Source organism: Merops nubicus, unplaced genomic scaffold (genome assembly GCF_000691845.1).
Source record: "Merops nubicus isolate BGI_N331 unplaced genomic scaffold, ASM69184v1 scaffold40446, whole genome shotgun sequence".
NCBI lineage: Eukaryota > Metazoa > Chordata > Aves > Coraciiformes > Meropidae > Merops > Merops nubicus.
The window spans coordinates 55523-76411 of NW_008617875.1; the positions used below are offsets into that span (position 1 = coordinate 55523).

Below are 20889 nucleotides of genomic sequence, written 5' to 3' on the forward strand. Positions count from 1 at the left end.
TGTTGATAAGCAATTGTTTGAAAATGTCCTCTGCTATAGCATTTCATTTACTTACATCTTCATGAAGTGTTTACTCTTTTCATGCATCATCAGTAACTGTTGCTATGCTTTTTTACTCTCCATTCCCTATGATGTCCTATCACACTTTGATTGTTAGTTCAGAAACTCTCTTCTTAGAGGAAATTCAGTTTTAGCCTTCTCTTGCTGTTATCTAGGCTTTCTTGCATTTGTCTGCATCAGGTTGAGTCTGTTGGGAATATAACAATTTTATGTGTGCTCTTGGCAAGTAGAATCAAGCACTGTCACTCCCTGTTGCACTTAACACACTTTCTTCCTGTCAGACCTCCATAGACCTCTCTGGATTCTTTTCTTGTATCTTAGGAGTGTGTGAACTTTTGTTATTATAGCCTGCCACTTTGCTGACATTAAAAAGTTTGGTCACTGCAGCATCACAAAATAGTCTGTTGTTCTTGGGCTGTGTAGTGCAGTGTGCTACTGACTAAATTGCAGTATATGATGCAGTTATTGTACTCCTGACTTATTTTTGCAGGATATTTTTAATATTTGACACTAACATTAGTTATTTAGCCTATCTGTTTGGTACCAATAATCATGTCATTATTGATTTACTAGTTGACAGTTCTGAACACAACAATACTTTCATGGACATGGATTAAAAAAAGGGCTTGAAGAGCATGATTTACACTGCTACACATATTATGTATATTTACATAAATTCATCTGTGCTAACTGATGGGTTAAGTCAGGGCCACGATGTATTTCTCCGCATGTGTTGTCCTATCTTTGAAAACCAGTTCTCTGCAGATTCTTGCAGGTTTGCTGTTTTTTTCTCCCACATATGCATGAATATGCATGTTCTTAAAAGCAATTTCAGGTATTTCCAGATAGGTGCCTGTGCTACCAGAGAGCAATAGACATCTGCACAGCACCATGCAATGCCTTGCAGCAGCTCAGGTCCAAAAAGCAGCTAGTAGCTCTGCACCTCCGCTGGGCTTGGTAACTGTTAGCATGGCTGCCCTGTTCCTAGAGCAGAGGTAGGTACGTGGTGAAGGAAAAGTTTCCTTTGCCTCCTGTTGTATTTCACAGTGCAGAATTGCCCTGTGATGTTTACCCATGATTTTTAGAAGTACAGAACACCATCAATGCCATTTGAAGCCACAAAAGAAACAGTATTTCATTACTTTGAAAAACATCTGAACTGAGCAGTAGCTTTTGAAAATATATTTTACTGCCACATTAGGTAGATGCTTTGTGCACTGGAAAAAAAGAAAAGAAGTTATAAATGAAGACTAAATAAGATTAATCTTTCCTTCTCTACTTTGTTCTTTCTAGTTATGTCAAGGTTTCTGTATTTCTTTCATGGGCTTTTTGTGGTATCTGGTTTTCTGACTGCGTTTTTATGATGTTATTATCATTTTCCTCTCCTGCAGTGGTGGTAATCCATAGGAAGAAGGTACCATGAGGCCAGCCTTGGCTTAGTGACTGACTCAATATTAAATTTTAGTATATATTTGCTCTGCTCTTGAATGTTAATTATTTCTAACCTTTAAAAAAAAGTAACTTTAATCCTCTAGAATGTGCTGCCTTAGGTCAACTCTCTTCAGGCCATTAAAATTGCTCACCTACTTTAAGGTTTTGACTGAGAAAATGCCATAATGTCAGTCTTGTTCAGAGTAGTTCCTGAAGCTCATGTCAGACTTCAGCCATATCTACCAAGACTTACACTTCTGCTGCCCTAAATTATTACTTCATTTTGCAAATATCAAACTAGATACCCATTTATAAGTAAAAATATAAAACAAATCACACTCATTTCAATCCCAGGGAGAATCTATTAGCTTTTAAAAGAATTTATTGTGGAGCCTTCACATTTGTAGAAAATATGTGTCAGTTTGTTTACAAGATCAAATCAACGTGGAGCAAGCTATGAATGAGATCCCACTTAGCTTTGATAGAGCTCTTTTATACCAAGCTCTGTCAGATAAACTTGGGGTTTCCTGTTGTGAATAGACATATTAAGTGGGTCTTTAAGCTTTACATGAGTACTGCTCTTTTGTACTAAGCTCTGTCAAATGAATTTTGGTTTTCCTGCTGAGAAAGGACATATTAAGTGGGTCTTTAAGCTTTAGATGATAAAAAAATGTCAAATGTACACAACTCACCAGACCCCTACATTTGTTTTTAGGTTCAATGGTAAATGGATGGGGTTCTGCGTCTGATGAGGACCGTAACTTTTCTAGTCATAGATCTAGTGTAGGTAGCTCCTCTGATGACTCGATCTTTACCAGCGGCAGTTTTGCACAAGCACTGGTTGCAGCAGCAGATAAAGCTGGTTTTAGGCTGGATGGAACCAGCCTGACAAGAACAGGTTTGTAGACTCAAAGTTGATGCTTTCTGCATGAAGGGTGTCTCTGCCTATTCTTCTCTTTTCAGTCAACCTGCGTCTCACACTTGTCTAACATGCATGGAATAAGGTGTATGGAGATACTTTTATCAGTATATTTTAAATGAAACGTTGCATTATGTTTCATTTTTAGAGATTTGAAATATTGAATAGCACTAGCCTTTAATCTGCACCTTCAGTCTGCTGCCGTTTCCCTCTGTGCTGACTTTGCTATAGATTTACTGACATATGCTCTGTTTAATATTTCAGTGAAGAGATCACTAATTCTGCCATGCAGTCTTTGATGATTTAGTTTTTGTGCAAAATCTCCTCATAATCATTCACATTCCAGCGATGAACATTATGTTTAAACCCTTATCTCCATCCCTACTCTTCTGTTGCACCTCTTCTTGTGAAAGTGTATTCTTCTGTGAAGTTTTTCTAAGCATGGGGTGAATTTGTGTGCTTTTATTGTTAACAATACAAACTGTTTAAAAGTGTTATTAATAGCTGATTTTAAAAATACTTAATTCAACAAGTTAATATATTTTGATAAAATTTAATTTTACTTATGCCAACAATCCGCCAAGTTAAATGTAACAAAGCTAAAGTGACTATTGTTTTTGAAAACAGCTAATCTTCTAAAATTAATCAATCAAAAGTAAACATAATTCAGTTTATACTTTTAAAGCTTTGTAATTTTTATTTCTATTAAAAAAAAATGGTACAAACAATTGTTAAATATTCTGGAAAAAAGAAAAGAAGGCATTTGTATTTGCTTAGTTTTAGCAAAATAGCAAAAATAACTAACAGTTTAAATCCACAAAGCTAATAGCAGAGTGTGAAGTTGAGTCATATTTTTGTTATGCCTTCTGAGCCAGTTCCTGCCCACAGGTCCCATAATGTTCCTATCATTTAAAAAAATTTTATTATTAGTCTTGTGTGAAGTCTATCCTTCAGTAAAATGTGTGCATTATGAGACATGTCCCCACATGTTAGGGCTGAAAAACACAGTCTTTTTGCATAAAATGACTTCATAGGAAACATTGCCTTTTTGGAACATTAGGAATGAAGAAATAAATCAGTGACACAATCCTGTGTCACCAACAAACAACAGGGTGAGGAGATACAGCTTTTCTCATATCATTGGGACTTTTGCCATTGACTTTGTCAATCACCCTTAAAAGACATTAGTTTCACCATTAAACATAGTTAAAACCCTTACTTGTTTCTTACACTAGTGGAAAATGGACCAAGTAAATCTGCCTCATCGTTTGAAAGCAAAAGAAAAAATAACAAAAACAAAAACAAAACAAAACAAAACCAATGTAGTTCTTCACATGTCTACTATGGGTGCATATAGCCAAACCATGATTTAAAATGTACTGTTTTGCTTGGAGTTTCCTAAACAGTCTTGAATGAAAGGAGTACATTCTTTCAACTTTTTTTTGTTGTTGTTCTTTGCCTCAGTAAAAGCTAATGCAAAGATTCACCCAGTGTTAATGTGGTTTGTGTCAGGCCACCAAGAAATACAGTTTCCACCAAAACCACACATATAACAGAAGTAAATGGACACACAAAGAGATAGATGCTTTAAAATAATTTCTTATTGTAGCTATGTAAATAGAAAGTACAAGGAAAGAATAAGAGCCCTTTTGTAAGTTATATTTTCCTGGCTTGATTAGGTCACAAATGCACTTAAACTGAGTATTTGCATGTAGTTTCTCACACTATTAGAGTTTAGGGTACAAGAAAGTATCCAACGGCTGTGGTACATACTTTATGATTATTACCTTCTCACTCTTTTTAATGATCCAACAGGTGAAACAGAAACAAAACCCACATGTAAACAAACAGCCCTCCCCTCTTTTCCTCACAAAAATCTCAGCAAATGGAAATAACTCCCCACGGCATACTGCAGTTTCATTACGAAATGATACCTCCCAGGGCAGCATGGATCAATCAGACATGCCCATTATAGACCTGCTGCACCACAGCAAACCCCACGTCGTGCAAAATGGTGTCTTGTAAGTGGAGAAGCAGCAGTGTTATTTCTGTTCATTGCTCTGGAGGGAGTCTGAAGGTCCTGACCCTTTACTCCTTCGCAGTCTGGACATTTTCACCTATTCAGAACAGCTGTGAAATATTTTCACTGATGCAAAAGAAGTCCAACTTGCTAGCCTCGTACGGTTTTATTTGATTGCCAAGCATCAAATTACTGGTGCAAAGCATCATTTACCATACCTGGTAAATCTGGGTACAAGGCGTCTCTTCTGCCAGACACTTTGATTCCAGTTTCCAGAAGCCATCATGTGATTTGCCATGAAGTTCAGGCAGTTTTCCTTTCTAACACCCTTGGGAAATTAAACCAAGAATTAGTGGATTCATCCTTGTCTCCACTTACACTAAATCTACTACAGAGAGTCTGACACTGCTCAGCAGTTCTTACTGGAAGGACTGCATACAAATAGAAGGTGCTGTGATCAGCTGTTAGGTGCACTGAAAAGTGCATTTTGGGAGCCTGCTCGTCATTTGTGTTTGCCCCATGTCTGATTTAGGTGAGTGCTATTTGTTTCCCTTCACTTTCATGGAGGGATGAAAGAGAGAATGTTTGGTGTCTATTTCTTTTTCAAACCGACATTCTGAACGAATAATCACATTTCTTTAGTCAAAAGAATAAGTGAGAAGAATCTTTGTCCTGCACTTACTAGTTGCACTTGCATGTTGCGAGTTTATTTTTGAAAAACATCTGTGCAATGTGCTATGAGCTAGGATGGAATTTCAGGCCCATATCTGAATTTCTTTGCATCAGTGGTCTGTTTTATTTTTAAATGAAATTTTAATATTTTGTCTGTGTTCATCTGCTGTTTTATATTTATCTAGGAAACAAGGACTTGATTACTTGTCTTTGTCTGGCTGCAGCTGTGCCAGCTATAGAGGTTAATGTTTCCAGCCTTCCCCCAAATTCTTATCACTGCTTTCTTTCAGCTCCAGAATTAGCTGCTTGGGTGGGTGTTCTGTAACCAATTTCAGTTAAAATGAGACAGGTTAGCAAAGGCCTAGTTTTCGTACTCCTTAAGTTCAACTGGGCATATTTTGGTAAAGGAGAGTTAGGAAATGTCCAGGTGAGGGGTTCAAATGAGGTAACCTCCAATCCCTGGGAGTGACAGGCAGCTGGGAGACAAGCTTGCCTAAGAGCAGTGTCCTTCTCAGGGTGCACAGCAGTCAGAAGGTAGAAGATCAAGCCTGCGACAGTCAGGAAATCTCTCAAGTCAAATACTGAGATGTTATTCTAACATGTGTGTATTAATTTGAAACACCATGTTAGAGAGATTATGGCTACTTTTTCTCAGTTTGCCCTGTTTGCACTGAGAATATTTCAAATAGTGTAGCATGTAACATATTACTACTCATTAGGCTTATCTAGATCAGCTTGTATGTGATGGCATATTGGAAGTGGGCACATCTGTTGAAAGGTTGCTAGAAAACGTAACTCACATAAGGGTAGACCCTGGTCTAAGTTAACGAGAAAGTTAAAAACCCCCTTACTAGCTTGTGATCAGTTGACTAGAAAAATAGCTAATAGCCATTTTGTCATTTTCCATCGTCTCTTAAACAATTTGGGCCTACAGTAGCACTGAAAGAGTAGAAGTTGACTGGTTCATACATCTTCTACTGCAAATAGGTTTAGAACATATAAGAATTTTAAGTACTAGTCCTGAGCTAATTAATATGTTAGCATCCCCAGGATACTTGGCAAGAATGACATACAGATGAAAAAAAAAAGAAAGTGAAAGATGGTTTTCATCAATTATTTTTAGTTTTCATCAATTATTTTTAAACAAGCATAGTTAACTGAATGAAAATGTCAAAATAAGAGGAAGGAAGTGTAATAAATGAACTGTGTTCTTACAGTTCCTTCATGATGCTTTTAATGATCTGCTCCATAGAACAGCATCAAAGATTTTTTTTTTTTTAAACGCAGATAATGTTTCTTGTTTGGCCTAAAAAAAATATGAGGAATAAGTTCGGTCACAATACATTATTTTTTTCAACATATAAAAATACTGAAAATTAACAGGAAAATTTTAGCATTTAAATAAACCCCCATTTTTATTTGTGGAGAAAAGAGATCCCTTAAGTATGCACACTGTTACATAGCTTGCAAAATCAGTTATGTTTGTCTCACTGGAGTTACTCCAGATATACCGTGCATATGGGAGCCCCTAAAATGAGAATCTGGCTTGACAAACATGAAGGTGGAAAGAAGGAGGAGATAAATTTGGTATGATTGCAGAACTGTTTTCCTTCGCTGCTCAAGGCTGAGGAGTTGTTATGACACATCTGTTCAGCACACAGAGCAGGTAGGAGTTACATGGCATACAGTAATTTTATCACAACAGATGGAATGATTTTAATTATGAAAGTTAAAGACAAAAGAATGCCAAGTTTCTCACTTCGCTTGTTGTGGTGTGTCTTAAAGCAGTTGTCATCAGTGAGTACCTCAAGGGGACACTTGCTTGCCTCTGAGAATTAGACCAGATTTAATGTTTCAGAACAGACGTTAACAGAGCAGCCCATTTCAAGGCAATAACAATTTTTCATCTGGTTTCTCTGTTTTTTAGGCAAAGCATATCCTTCCTCTCAGAGACCTCGGCCGAGCAGTCCTTTTTCTACTGACAGCAACACCAGTGCAGCTGTCAATCAGAGGCAGAGGCCCACTAAAAAACACAAGGGAGGACGGTTGGACCAACCCCCCTTGTCTCATCGTAGGGAGGGCATAACAGATGGTAAGTGTTGTGGTGAAGTCCCCGATGACAACCTGCAACAAGCAGGTGTGCAGAGGAGGATAAGGTAGAGCAAGCTTTTAAGGAGTACACGTTACGGTGATTTATTTATTTGGTGAAGTAGGGTCCCCAGGTTGCCACAGGAGCAATATTGCAATGCTGGCTGTGTGGAGCTTGGTTAAGTGAGTCTTCAAGGAGCCTTTCTTCATTTCAGCTCTGAACACGTTAGCATCTCTTAGATTTTCTCAGATGTCACTATAAGTCTTACGCCAAAATGACTGCATTGCACAGGAGTTGACATTAAAAAATGGCCTGTGGGTAATTTTACAGTAAATGAATGTAGCTACCACCAGCAATAGCAGTATGCCATGAATTCCTAAGGAGAACCATAGACCCAGTCCCACAATGCTCTGTTTCTTTTGTGCTGATTTTGACAGCCACCCAACAGCTACAGTGATATATGGCATGATTTTCTCATGATTCTACCTCACGTCTTGTCCGTGCTGCTTCATTCCTGACATTCACTGACCTCAGTAACTTTGTTTCCCTTTTTGAATCTCCACTTCTCTCTGACCAGTGCTTCCCATGTAGAAATTTCAGGCATGTCTGTTCTGCTCTTCTAATGACTAGGAGCAGCTCAGTCTTCCATTGTCTGTATACTCCTTCTTGAGTTTGACAAAAGACAAATTGCTGCCTGTTACTCTTTGAGGAGGACTGAATAGGAACGTGGCTAACTGGCTACCTCCCACTCATTTCTTCTTATCTCTGGCCTGGCCCCTGTAGGTGTTGAAGTGATCAGAGAGGAGAAACAGGCAAATGGAATAGATTTGACTGAGTGTACATTTAGTTTGGTTTATTTATAATGTGCTATTTATTATTCTAGGTACATGTATAAAATATATTAATAGCTTGCAAGGTGTACTGTGGCCACTGAACCCACCAGACCCCTCTTCCTAGTCATGTTGTCAGATGTACAGATAAAATTTTGCAGTATGCCTAACAGATTCCCTCTTTGTCAGACCACAAAGATGAAGAACAGATTCCAGAAGTGAAAGTCTTCACCAAAGGGCTTATTGTTACATCTCTAAAGTAGCTTAGACTCCACTTGTATGGATCTGAACTGATTTAAACATTAATGCCCTCCCCTTCTGTTTTTGAGATGTCTCCAGTCCTTTCCCTTACAACTGTTTCCTCTTGGATTTCTCATATGAGAACATGCTTGGTTTATCAGTCATCTTCAAATTCCCAAGCTGGATGAGTTCTAGCATCCTGTGTATGTGTCTCATCACACACTGGATATCTTCTCATTTTCATTCACCAAGTAAGCTCCAGCCATGTCCTTTCTCCTCCCTTTCCCATACACATCCTGAGCACTTCTTCCTTGTTAACTGCACCCCCATGGGACAGTGCAAAAGATCTAAGAAACTGTAATATTTAATGTATAGCACACAGATCCCAGACTATGTAAGCATATTAGGGTACAGCTTCAAGCTTACTCTTGACAGCAATCCACAAAAATCCCTGAACAGCCTGCTTCTTCATTTTCTTTGGTCACAGGTCAGAATTCTCTAGCAACTGACTCTAGATTGAGTCTTTGTATTTATCTTGCTGTACAACTTGGGTTTTTAACTTCTGCATCCTAGAAGACCATGGAGACAACAGCAAATCCACAGAGAAAGAATACCTTTTGAATCCCTCAGGCAATGAAAACTTTCACTCTGAGCTCACAGTCTACCATAAAAAAAAAAAAATAAATAGGAGGGGTGTAGTTCTAGTGCTTAAGGAATAATTTGTTTTCCTGGAAAAAATGTAGTCACAAATTGCCAAACCATGGAATCTGCCATATAAGTGGTGGCAGGGTAACTACATGACTGAAGTTAAAAATTCTTCCTTAGCTGAGCATGATATTTAAAAAAAAAAAGAGGAAGCAGAAGGAAAATATGCTTAGGGGTTAAAAAGGAGAACTGGAACACAAGACTTCCATTAGTTTTACCAATAACTTGTTATTGTGTATTACAAATCAGTTTTTACTAAGGTAGATCACTGTAGAGAAGATGCTTACCTTCTGATGCTAGAAAGTGATTCAGAGGTTTATTAAATGTCACAGTAATTGTCACCCTTAGGAAAACAAATAACTGGCACAGGTAGAAAGGGATATCCTTATACTTGTAGGTTCTGTAACTTGCTTTTTGCAGTTAATGATGAGAGGCTGTGCCAAGGCTTGACTGGTGCCCAAATCATGTGGCCAATGCTCTGCTTTATAAGGAAGAGCAGGAGTAATCCCAGGCTGAACATCCATCTGCCTCTTATCAGGCACTTGTCCTACAGCTTCTCAAGCACAGTGCCTGCATTCCTAAATCAACAAGACCATCAGCTGCCACCAACACACTTATAAATTGCCTTGTAGGTTTGATAATTCTGCCATTAGAGGCTGTAAGTGGTAGTCTAGATGACAACTCACTGGTCTAGCAAGTTACTAGATCAATGTGGGTTTTGAAGTGCTTTACCTGCATCTGGAAGATAAGTATCATTTAGATGGAAGTACCATGACAATCGGTGATACCACTCTGAGTATCCTCACTCAAAATCCTGCTGAGGTCCCTAAATTTCTACATTCAAAACTGAATTGTGATTGACATGGTGGAATGGGTTGGCTTGCCTCTGTGTGCTGATAAGTCTGCCTGTTAGTGACTGAAACTACTAACAAATCTGATCTCTGTTGGCTCTTTACTAGCAGTGAAAATGCCAACCATTAACCATCTTGTATGTGCATACTTGCAAGTGTGTGTGGAGACATGTGCACAGTTACATATAGACAGGTTTGACTGGGAAGGGAGAGGAGAGGTAAGACTGGAGGAGGAAAATTGTGACTCCAGATACACAGGGTCTCTATATATGTCTAGATATATATATATATATGACCAGGCAAGATAACAGAGCATATTTAGTAATTTAACCAAAGCAGAAGATTTCCACTGCAGGATTTAAGTTGTAGGGCAAATAAAAAGCCATTTTCCAAAGGAAGCTCTCTTCCATCTTCTTTTGTTAATAAGGAAAGGTAGGTCTTACTGTGACAATCAACCTCAGTAAGAAGGTGAAAAAGCAAATGGTTTAGTCTGGTAATGGTTGGCTAGAATTAGTAACTTTTCTTGCAGATATTCTCAGACTTGTCTAACACAGTTCAATAACTCTGTTCTCAGGCTGGAGCCATCTTACATTAATTCCCTAGTACCTGTAGCACTTCTAGAATTGTGTGAAGCTTCATTAGAAGACAAATTTTATTTTTAATTTCAAATCATCCACACATCTGAAGAACTCAGAAAACTTTACAAACGCAGTTTTTCATTTCACTTCTATGCATAAAGCGATCATTATGTCCATTTTGCACTTGCATAAAAGCAAGAATCAGGTTAACAGTAGATCAGTAGCATGAGTCTACAGTACTTCCAGGAGTTTCAGTGGGCTCTAGAACATACAGTTCAGTTTAGTACAAAGCTTTTTTCCTTTTCAGTATCTAACTATTAATGATTAGGCAGCAATTTCTGAAGAAGGGTACTATATGTAGAAGTGTAATACCTCAATAATTTTAACTTTTTTTTTTTTTTTCTATGATACTACTTGAACTTTTGTTTCTATTAAATGGTAAATATTTTTTATCTTGGAAAATTGCATTGTCAGATGTCATGTTATGACTGTGTTTATAGGATTCAATGCATCTCCTTAAAGTGCTTATAAATCACAGCTTCAGTAATCTCTATTTCAGATTGCATAAGCAGATGCCAGCGTTGTGGTTCTGTACATTAACTGGTTATGATGGCAATAAAATCAATTATAAGAAATGCCATTTTGGAAGCCAGTACTATAAAGCAATTTTAACATTGGCAAGCTCCCATACACTCCTGCTTCCACCTACAGTAACTCAAGTATAGTCATTGTCATGAAAGGTCATATCTATATTCACAACTAAAAATTTCTCAAATAGATTAGTGCTGAACATAAAGCATACACCAAGATCACTGACAGATTATTATAAATCTGTTCTAGCCAGAAGATAAATATCTTAAACTTATAGCACTTCATCTGTGAACAAAGGTACAGGAGCAACATCAGATACAACTTAGTTCCCCTGCAGACACAAATAACCCAGACATCCTCATTTATCTTTAAGAGACAATGTTGACTGGAATGACATCTCAGCAATTTTGGAAGCATTTCTGCCCCATATATGAGGTATAAGTGCCACCTCTAACAGCAAGGACATGAACAAAAAATCTGTGTAGCAGGATATAAAGCTGGATTACAGACTTTGAAATAAATTCCCTCCAAAGACCTCCTCACTGATCTGTAAAATTAATTTCAGTTTCACTAGAGTTATAAACAAGCAAAGGTTTACTTTCCATGCCTGTTATTGAGCCATGTTCAATTCCTTCATAAACCTTCACAACACTGTAAAATGCAAAAGACTGGAAAGAAGGACAGACCCTTATCTAGTGTAAACTAACGTAGGTTTAATGAAGTTGGTGGGGCTGCACAGGTCTATTTGAGCTTTGCATTGCCCAAACCTAGAATTATCAATGAGTGTTCGACATAAGAAATGAGTATCCCCTGTGGAGAGTTTTCGTTACGTACTAAAGGTGCTTCTCTTTTGTAACTTTTCGATTTTGATTTTTTAAAAAAAATATTCATATGTGTATATAGTCTGAGGGTTTTCTGGACTATTATAAATCTATCATACAGTTTACATGGAAATTTTACACATAGAATTATAATCATACAGTTTCTATAATTAGCTGGGTCAAGGACTAAGGAACCTATGTACTTTTGCCTCCACAAATGTGATTAGAAGCTTGATCTTCAGTTCTGTGAGCATCTTAGTAGTTTCAGTGATAAACTTGAAAATGACAGTTGCTGTTAGAGACCATGCAAGGGTCTTTCAGTGTTCAGCTGAAACTGTATTTTGATTGGTTATTTTTACAAGACCACTAAACTTAAAAGTGTCCATCCTCTTGTCAGTGGAGAGTCTAGCTCTTGGCTGGACTTTCAGATAGTATTTGAATAAAATGCTTGCCTCTTGTTTGGCGATTCCATTTGAGCATGCATTTTACACAGATGTGTTGACGCTTTTTCAATGGCAGTAGGCTTTATGAATAATTTTTGCCAAAACTTGTATGGAATTTGATTCATTTTGGGAAAGTCATTTATTTAGATTTTGAGTTTAAACTTCAAGCTGAAATCAAAGCCCAGAAACAGAGCTGATGAGGCAAGCCCCAGTGTGATGGGGGAAAACTGTCAACTGACCCAGATCAGTTTTTTTCATAGCCTTTCTTAACTGCTTGCTGTTACTGAAAGAGCCAGCTGGAGTATACCCCACAGAAAATAAATCCCATGCTTAAAAGTGTATGTCCCCCTGAGTCAGGGCTCAGAGTCTATTGATTTTTATGGAAGTTCGAAAGAGCAAGCAACAGGGTAACGTGAATAAAATCCTAGCAGAAGTTAAAAACAACTTTCGGATTGGCGTGAAATTTCCTCCTTATAACATCAGCGAATGAAGCAATTCGTGCTGTTTGCAAAGGACTTTTCAGCATCACATAGACCTGTGTCAAATAAAAAAATCAGTTCATCTAAATCTTATTCACGTTTTTTAGATCTTCCACCACCACCCGACCCGCCCCCCGGTCAGGGCTTAAGGCAGCAAATAGTCCCCGGCCAGCGCGGAGGCTCGGCAGAGAGGAAAGGAAGCTCTCTTGAGAGGCAGCATGCGCCGAACGTAGATGAAACAAAGAGCTCCCTGGACCGGCAAGCTAGGACATCACTAGAGTGGCAGCGGCAAACCCAGGAGTGGATAAGCTCTACAGACCGCCAGGAGGATTTCAGGAAAGCCCAACACAAACAAGCCTTCGGATCAGGTGTGTGTGTGCTGCACCAGCCGAGGCAACGCAGGCGGCTTCTTGGCGCTTCTCAGCTGACGGTTTCTGTACCTAGGGTCACCTCGTGCCCCCCTGTGCCAGCACTGGTGAGGCTCAGGCTGGAAAATAAGAACAGGCAAAGTGAAGCGAGAGCTTGTGATCCAAGTGTGATCCTCTTGCAACAATGAAATCTCATTAGCACCTGACTCGCTGCATCCTTTAGAGTATTTTGTCAATCAATAATATTGTCAAGCATAGCAGTGGAGAAAACAGCGACAGTTGCAGGCAGGCAGGGAAGGAGAAACAGATTTTTAGAGTATTTTCTCTTTGATGTTTTTCTTTATACGTATTAGACCATATTTTCTAGTTCTTTCAACCTGCTTCTAAATTGACAGCTGTTGGTTTTGCATGTCTGCAAGAAGGCTGAGCTTTCTGAGCTACTGTCATTCCTTCCAGCTGTATTTAAAACATTGTCTTCTCCTTATAGAATCATAGAATCACTGTGGTTGGAGAGGACTTACAGGATCATCAAGTCCAACCACCATCCCAACATTTCCCTATCCACTAGACCATAGCCTCAAGCGCTACATATACTTGATTTTTGAACACCTTCAGGAATGATGACTCCACCACCTCCCTGGGCAAAGTAACATTCATCTCTTAGGCCCGGCAAGATGACAGCACAGGTTTTCACCTTTCATACAGGACTTGCTCATTCTCCAGTGCTCACTTCATCTCCAAAATGGATTTCAAGTCTGTAAAAATGTTTGCAGGAGGAGATGCTGAGCTGGAATTGTAGTTCTACAGTATTTGCAGATTCCTTCTCTCAGGCTGACCTCAAGTAAAAGCTTGTTTCAGTTCTTTGAAACCTGCTGTTTCAGGTCTCCTCTCTAGGGTATTTTCTTTAACCCATTAATCATATGTTATCCCAGTGCTGATTGACATGCTACAAGAGGACAATTAAGAAGATTAAAAAAAAATTAAAATTCTGCTGTACATGGAGTCTTCTGTAGGGCTACACTGTTTCTTCAAGTACGTGTGTAGTTCCCACAGCAACACTATATGTACTCATATTTTCCATCTTTTCCTTGATTTTATTCTACTACTAATGCTCCTTATTAATCTAGCACACTAATATCAGTGACATTCTAAAAAAAAATCAGTAGTATGCAGGCAAGCCTGTCATGGGGGCAGGATTTACAGGATAAAGTCCTCCTAGGAAATCTTGCTAGACATATTTAAAATGTAAATATTTTAAATACAAGTCATATCTTAAAATATAAAAATAATGATACAGTTAAAATGCCCTACTCTTTCAGCTGCATAAACAAGTGAGTGGTTCATGTTTTGAAATGATGCTGTGAAGTCACAGTTAAAAAATAGCATGTGAAAGTCATGCTACTTGGTGAAATGGCAATCTGGATTACAGGAGGTACAAACACATAAAAAATATCCCAAATATACTTTATGCATCTCATTTCTTTGTAAATTATTGTTAAGGATAGTTCTGTAACCTGATAAGCAAGAACTCTCCTCCTTTTCCTCTGCTTCCTAAGAGTACAAATAGAAGCCGATGATTATTCTGTGTTAGAGAGGGTATATAGTAGTAAAATGGCCGTGATACTGCAGGACTTGCATTTATCTGTCCTTAAGTAAGAATAACTTGATCTGGACACTTCCAGTACCCTACATGAGCATTGAAGTTAGGGCTAGAATGATTGCAGGTATCTTGTCTTTGTCAAATTCAGCATGACCAGGACACTTGCATATCACAAAGGGTTCCTCTAGGAGATACTACAGTTTTACCATGGTAGGAGGGGTTCATAAAGTTTGTGCACAAAGTGGGCCAGATCTCCATATCTGTGTATCTTCTCATCCCAGTTTCTTGCACTACATCTTTCTTGCTGCGTACTCTTTTCTCTGGTAGATTTAAAAAAGGCTTCTCTTTTGTGTGATGCTCACTTATATTACTTAATTTGGGGGGTTCCATAATATTAACTGCACTTCTCCCCTTTTCCTTTATTAATGACAAGGATCTCTGGAAATCTGTCCTGTCCCAGTTCTAATATATTTCCAAAATGTGTTAATATTAGTTGTCGGCTTCCAGAAAATAGCTACTTGCTGCTTACGGGGCTTCATTCAGATAATACCAAGCCATGAATGAAATTTTGAAAGCAAGACCTTTGGTTTGAAGTTGAATAGAGTAAAAATATCTAATTCTGGGAACCACGTTTCCACTGGTTGCTTTCAGTACAAACAAGATCACTGAGTTTCTGCCAGTGGCTTCACTGTGGAATTGTAGTTACAGCACATCAAATATGACATTCTCAGCTACCTCTCCAAAGAAAGTAGTACTAGATCAAGTTACAATAGTTTTGATATTATTAAAAGCCTTTTGGTTATCTTATGGGATATGGAAACGTCGTTATACACATACGTCCTGATTTCACAGGGGCTACAATTATGTCTTCAAGGTAAAGGCTCAGTATTTAAAAGAGAAAAGCATCAGCAAAGCCTCCCTGTACCTGTTGCAGGCCTGGGGCATGGAGCACTGTCCTGAGCATTTAATAAATGTGAGCCCATTCTAAGGACTTTAGACCTTTCATGTGCTAGAATGTTGTGAAAAACTTAGCCTTTGTTTTATGTCACAATTGCTTTTTATGGATTCTATTTATTTCTGAGGGCACAACAGATAATTTAACACACCATATGCTCTGTAATGATAATGCACTTTATATTTATTCATGGTCGTTTTTTCTCTATATTTCATTGAACCCGAAGGAGGCCTTATCCTGAGTCCACAAACTAGAAAAACAAATCAATTGACCACATATGTCATCTTCAAACTCTTTTGCAATGCTAGTGGCTTTTCTTTCCATCCTTTAAAAATGTATCCAGCTTTCTGCTAAACTGATTTATGCTGCTTGCTTTATTGCTGCCTTAATGCAAGCTGTTCCACATTTTAGCCAGACTTTGGAAACCAGGTTTGCATCTGATACTATTGTTAGGGCTTGATATATAAAGAACAAGTAACATAATTTAGGAGGCTATGGCTGTTAAATGCCATTTTACTATGTCTTTTAAGTGTTTCTTTATATTTCAGCAAGGACAGCACACGGTCATAGCACAGAACACTGATAATGCCCTTACATCCTGCAGTGCAAATATTCTGGTCCCTCCCTCAGGGGTAGAGGGAGGTGCTTTGGCAGAGAAAGAAGTCCGCTATCTGCCCTCTTCTGCAAGAGATTCACCTTTCAAATGGGTTCCGTTCAATAGCAGATCATATGGGGAATTCCTGTGTCCTACTCACCTGTGGCAGTAGGCACAAAGAAGGAAATCTTGGGTTTTGTGCACAAATTTCTTCCCATTTAGCATTTCCCTGAGTTAATTGTGCCTCTGCTGCAGCCTTGGCAAAGGCTTCAGGATTGTGAATAAAAGCATTTTTATCTCTTCTTTTCAACCACCTCCATCTACTTTTCCTTCTGTGTTCCTGCCCTCTGCCAAAGAAAGTCCGTTTCTGCTCATCAGATTGTTTAAGAATGAAGACAATGAGAAAAGCAAACTAAAGAAACCCCTTTCAGCCCAGATTCACCTTAAAAAATGTAAGATTCAAGCAGGAGATATCCCACCGATTTCAGAAAGGGCAATTCCTCTGTTTGAGGTTAAGCATGTATGAGAATATAAGAATATGAGTATGTTCTTTCTTAAACTATATTTAGCAAGGTCTCTTTCTTCAGCTCCTGAGACAGCAAAACTGGTTCATAAACAGCAAAGAAATAGAACAGTGCTTCTATTTCAGTGTTAAATCAGTCCTGCTGTTTCGCTTCTTAGGTTAGGATTATTGTAACAATAGCTCCTGGAAACTCTAATCGTACGTGATGTCTTGTTTTACTTCATGCTATATGAAGACATACAGTCCTGTGCTTTATTGGTATTAACCCTGCTCTTGCAAGCAGTTCATTATTACAGATCTTCACAGAGGAAGTAGCCAAGTGAGCAAAAGTAAGCCTTTCGCTCATAGTGGAAAAGGGAACAAGCTGCAGGAAGATTTACTCACCCCAAATATTACACTTACTAATACTATGGATAATATAATATTTTCCAATATAATTTACAAGCAGCTAAAAAAAATCTTCAATGTACTTTGCATCGTTAGAAATTAATGAGCTGCTGGAAGCTATTTAGATTAGCTGATATTGTAGTTCTTTATCTAAATTGATTGAGGTAATGTTACCATAATTTCAGCTAAAAAAAGGTAAAAGCACTTTCATGTAAGCTTGAAGCAAAAATCTAATCATAGCGGCATTGTTTTGAAAATTGTATGTGCATCTATTTTTATTAAATTATTTATGATTCATGATCTGTTACTTTATAATGAATCTAGACCTTTTATAATTAATACAAACTAACTCATGAGTTTACATGAAAGCAAGATTAAATTCATGCTGTGTTCTTTGTCTGAGGGATACAACACTGAGTCGTGTATTTTCTTAGGTAAAATTACCATGCTATAAAGCAAGACAAAAGGCAGATATCTGAGGGCAGGAATTAATATGCCGTCCCTATAAAAATAGCTTTTTTATTCCTGTTTATACAAATATATTTGGTATTTATTTTGTTATATTTTGTTTTGTTTTTCTAGAGGAGGCACTCGTACCATATAGTAAACCCAACTTCCCATCTCCTGGCGGCCATAGCTCTTCAGGAACAGCTTCTTCTAAAGGATCGACTGGACCTAGAAAAGGTGAAGTCTTGCGAGGAGGTCACCAACGCAATACCAGTGACCTTCTCGATGTAGGCTATGTGGGATCAAACAGTCAAGGACAGTTTACTGGTCAATTATGTAAGTTTATCTCTAGCTACAGTTCAAACTCTCAAATAGACAGAGAAAAAATTATAAATCTGTTGTGAAGAGAGGAGGAAGTTGAGTGTGATAATCAGATTAAATTCTACCCACATCTTTTTGCCTTCTGACGTGTTTTGCCCATGGTGACAAACAATGAAGTTGTTCTGCTCTTTGGTTTGGAATCAAATTCTGTTCTTTGGTTTGGAGTTCAAATCTGTGTAAGCCATGCCAACGTTACATACATAGTACACCTTTCGGTGTGTAATGCTGGTGTAACACTGGGAAAATTTAAAAGAAATTCTTGTAATTTAAAATCCTCTTGGCAAACTGCAGTGGACTTGCCTTGGAAATGCCATTGGCAGTTTTTCTCATGAATTTTCATCATTTTCAGTGAATGAAAAGGTAAGGAACTTGGGCATGCAGGCAACCTTATGATGCCTTCTCCTTTACTTTTTGTTGCTTGATGAGCAGTATGCTGCTCCTTTTGACCTTGGGTGGAGGTTCTTTTTCCAGCTGCATAGCCCAGTTTTTCAGTTGTATATCCCAGCTCATTCCGCAGCTTCCCACACCAGGGAAATTATTTTACAATTTTTTTTTTTTCTATTATCACTCCATATCTGTTCAACCTTGTATAAAATTATGTTAATTCTGTGTACATGCTGCGTACCAGATGCCAAAAGCTTTACCTGTTGTTTCAAGTAGAACATCAACATCCCAGCTAGCTCAGACATACTAGTGTGTTCACTAGTAAAACCAATGTAGATTTTGGTGTATTTGCTTCCTATTTGCTGCAGTCAAACCCTCAGTACCTCCCAACAGTTATCACTCGGTAGCTTTTAAAAGAGCAAATGCTGGTCCACAAAATCTGAAATGTGCTGTCTCAAATTTGGTGTTGGTAAGCACTAAATTTTAGCATCCATTGCTTTTTGTCTTAGAAGTACTTGACTCCCTTCTCCCAACCTGCGTATTCGTCTTGTGCTGCAGTATTGTCGCCATAGGCTTTGTTTTGTGTTTCTTCTCCTTATTACAACCTCTTTCTCTCTCTTTGTTTCTCTCTGTAGAGTAGTTGAGAAGATACATTGCAAGCTGCTCTGATGGACCATCAGGTCTGAACTCATGGAAGTGATGACACTAAACAGTGCAATGAACATTTTCTTTATTTATGTACTATTAAAAGAACTGTAAATGCAATGTAAAGACACACAGCCACACATATCCCACAGATACTTTAGTTGTGTTCTTCTCTTTAATACACCATCCACCTTAAACTATTCCTTGTCAGGAGTATGTAAAAAAAAAAAAAAAAAAAAAAAATTACCCTCCAGGATGAAAAGGATTTCCTTCTGTATATAATTTCTTTTGTTGCATTGCTATGCAAGCTCACCTTCTTTTTAGCTATGTTCATATTCATGTCTGTTTTTATTGGTCTGTTGTACTATATGTGAATTAATAGGCTGTGGTGCCATATAATAACTTTTAATTGTGTAACTTTTATGTTTAAAGTTTGCACTGCAATTTTATTTGGTGATAAGCACAAAACTCTACTCCTCATGACATGAAGAAAAAAGAGACTGAATGTGTGTGAAGAAGGTTTACGTACTCTAAGGTACTTTGGATAATGCTGGATGTAAAGGAGTATGTTAGGTGGTTTTCCATTGGGGTGTAGAAATGTGAAAGTGACAGGCAAAACTGATGTCAGTGAAGACATTAGAGAGAGATTTAAATCTTTTAAAAGCAAGCAACATAGTTGCTCTTCTTATTTAAGAAGGGGTCAGAAGTTGGAAGTGTGAGGTTAAAGCGTGAATATGAAAATTAAAGGTAGCATGAGATGGCCTAGACCCTTTCACTAGAATGATGCCCTTAGTATCTGTTTTTAGCCATCCTATGCCATTAAGTGAAGGGGAGAAAAAACAAACTTGATACAAACAAAAGAACTGAAGGTGTTTCACTAAAGCTGTTTTTATATTGCAGTTTTAAAGAATTATTACCATTATTTCTCCAACTCAAAATATAAGAGACATTTCCCAGGAGAAACAAATAATATAAACTCAAGGAATACTTAGTAAGTAATTAAGGATGCAATTTTTTATTATGACATATTCAGGCTGCTGCCAAAATATTGAAATGTCAGAGTATCATATTTCATCTTTCCAATACATGTACAGTACAATAGAGGATAGAGCTGCACCACTGAAATTCATGACATTAATTGCTTTGATGCAGTCTAAACAAACTTTTGTCTTCTGTTAACTGAAGTCTGTGAGAGCTGAACCTGGATCCACTAAATTTCTAGTAAAATGTTTAGTGCTTGGAAGGAGAGCAACGGTCAAATTATTTTCGGCTTGCATTAAGTACATTTCTGGCAATACAATACATCCAAAAAGCTGGATGTGAGCAAAGAAAATCTTTGACCTGTGTTTTAGTGAGTGGCTTCAAACCCCACTATGATGAGGAAATAATGCATGTTTATACACTTTTTGAATAAAACAGACTCTGTAAGTGGACATTAATGACAGCATCCTGTCTCTTCATTAATTTTCATGACTTTGTCCAAATCTTCTGTACCTCTCAAATCTCAATAAGTAAATTGTCAAACTTTTCTTAGAATATTGTATGTGGGTAGCCCACTCATTTGCTGCTTAATTTAAGTCTTGCATCCTACAGTTTATTTCTGTTAGTTATCTGACCATGAACACAAGTTTCCATTTGAATACCCTTTTTGTATAACCAGTCTATGTTGTTTTCTATATTGCCTTGGAGCTTACCAGTATTAAGAACATTTTTAGTCATGGCAGAATTTTAGAAAAGTAAATTACAGTGCTAAATACGTGTTGCTTTTCATTTCATTAACTTGTTCCATGATAAGATAAAACACTACAGTCATCAACTCAGCACTATCCAATACTAAAAAAATGCTAGTTAACTTCCTTAAGGTGAAGACTGTTG

The 20889-nt window shown here is 37.8% G+C and overlaps 1 protein-coding gene across 1 annotated transcript in view; it reads left to right on the forward strand.

The window, feature by feature from the left end:
* The window catches only part of LOC103775798 (roundabout homolog 2-like), a gene marked incomplete at its 5' end in the record, with an annotated part of 83489 nt that overhangs the window by 53172 nt on the left and 9428 nt on the right, over nucleotides 1–20889 (forward strand). The window contains 3 exons of the mRNA XM_008943271.1: nucleotides 7030–7194; nucleotides 12837–13097; nucleotides 17740–17940. Coding sequence (XP_008941519.1) covers nucleotides 7030–7194; nucleotides 12837–13097; nucleotides 17740–17940 — 627 coding nt within the window. The remainder of the gene's footprint in view (nucleotides 1–7029; nucleotides 7195–12836; nucleotides 13098–17739; nucleotides 17941–20889) is intronic.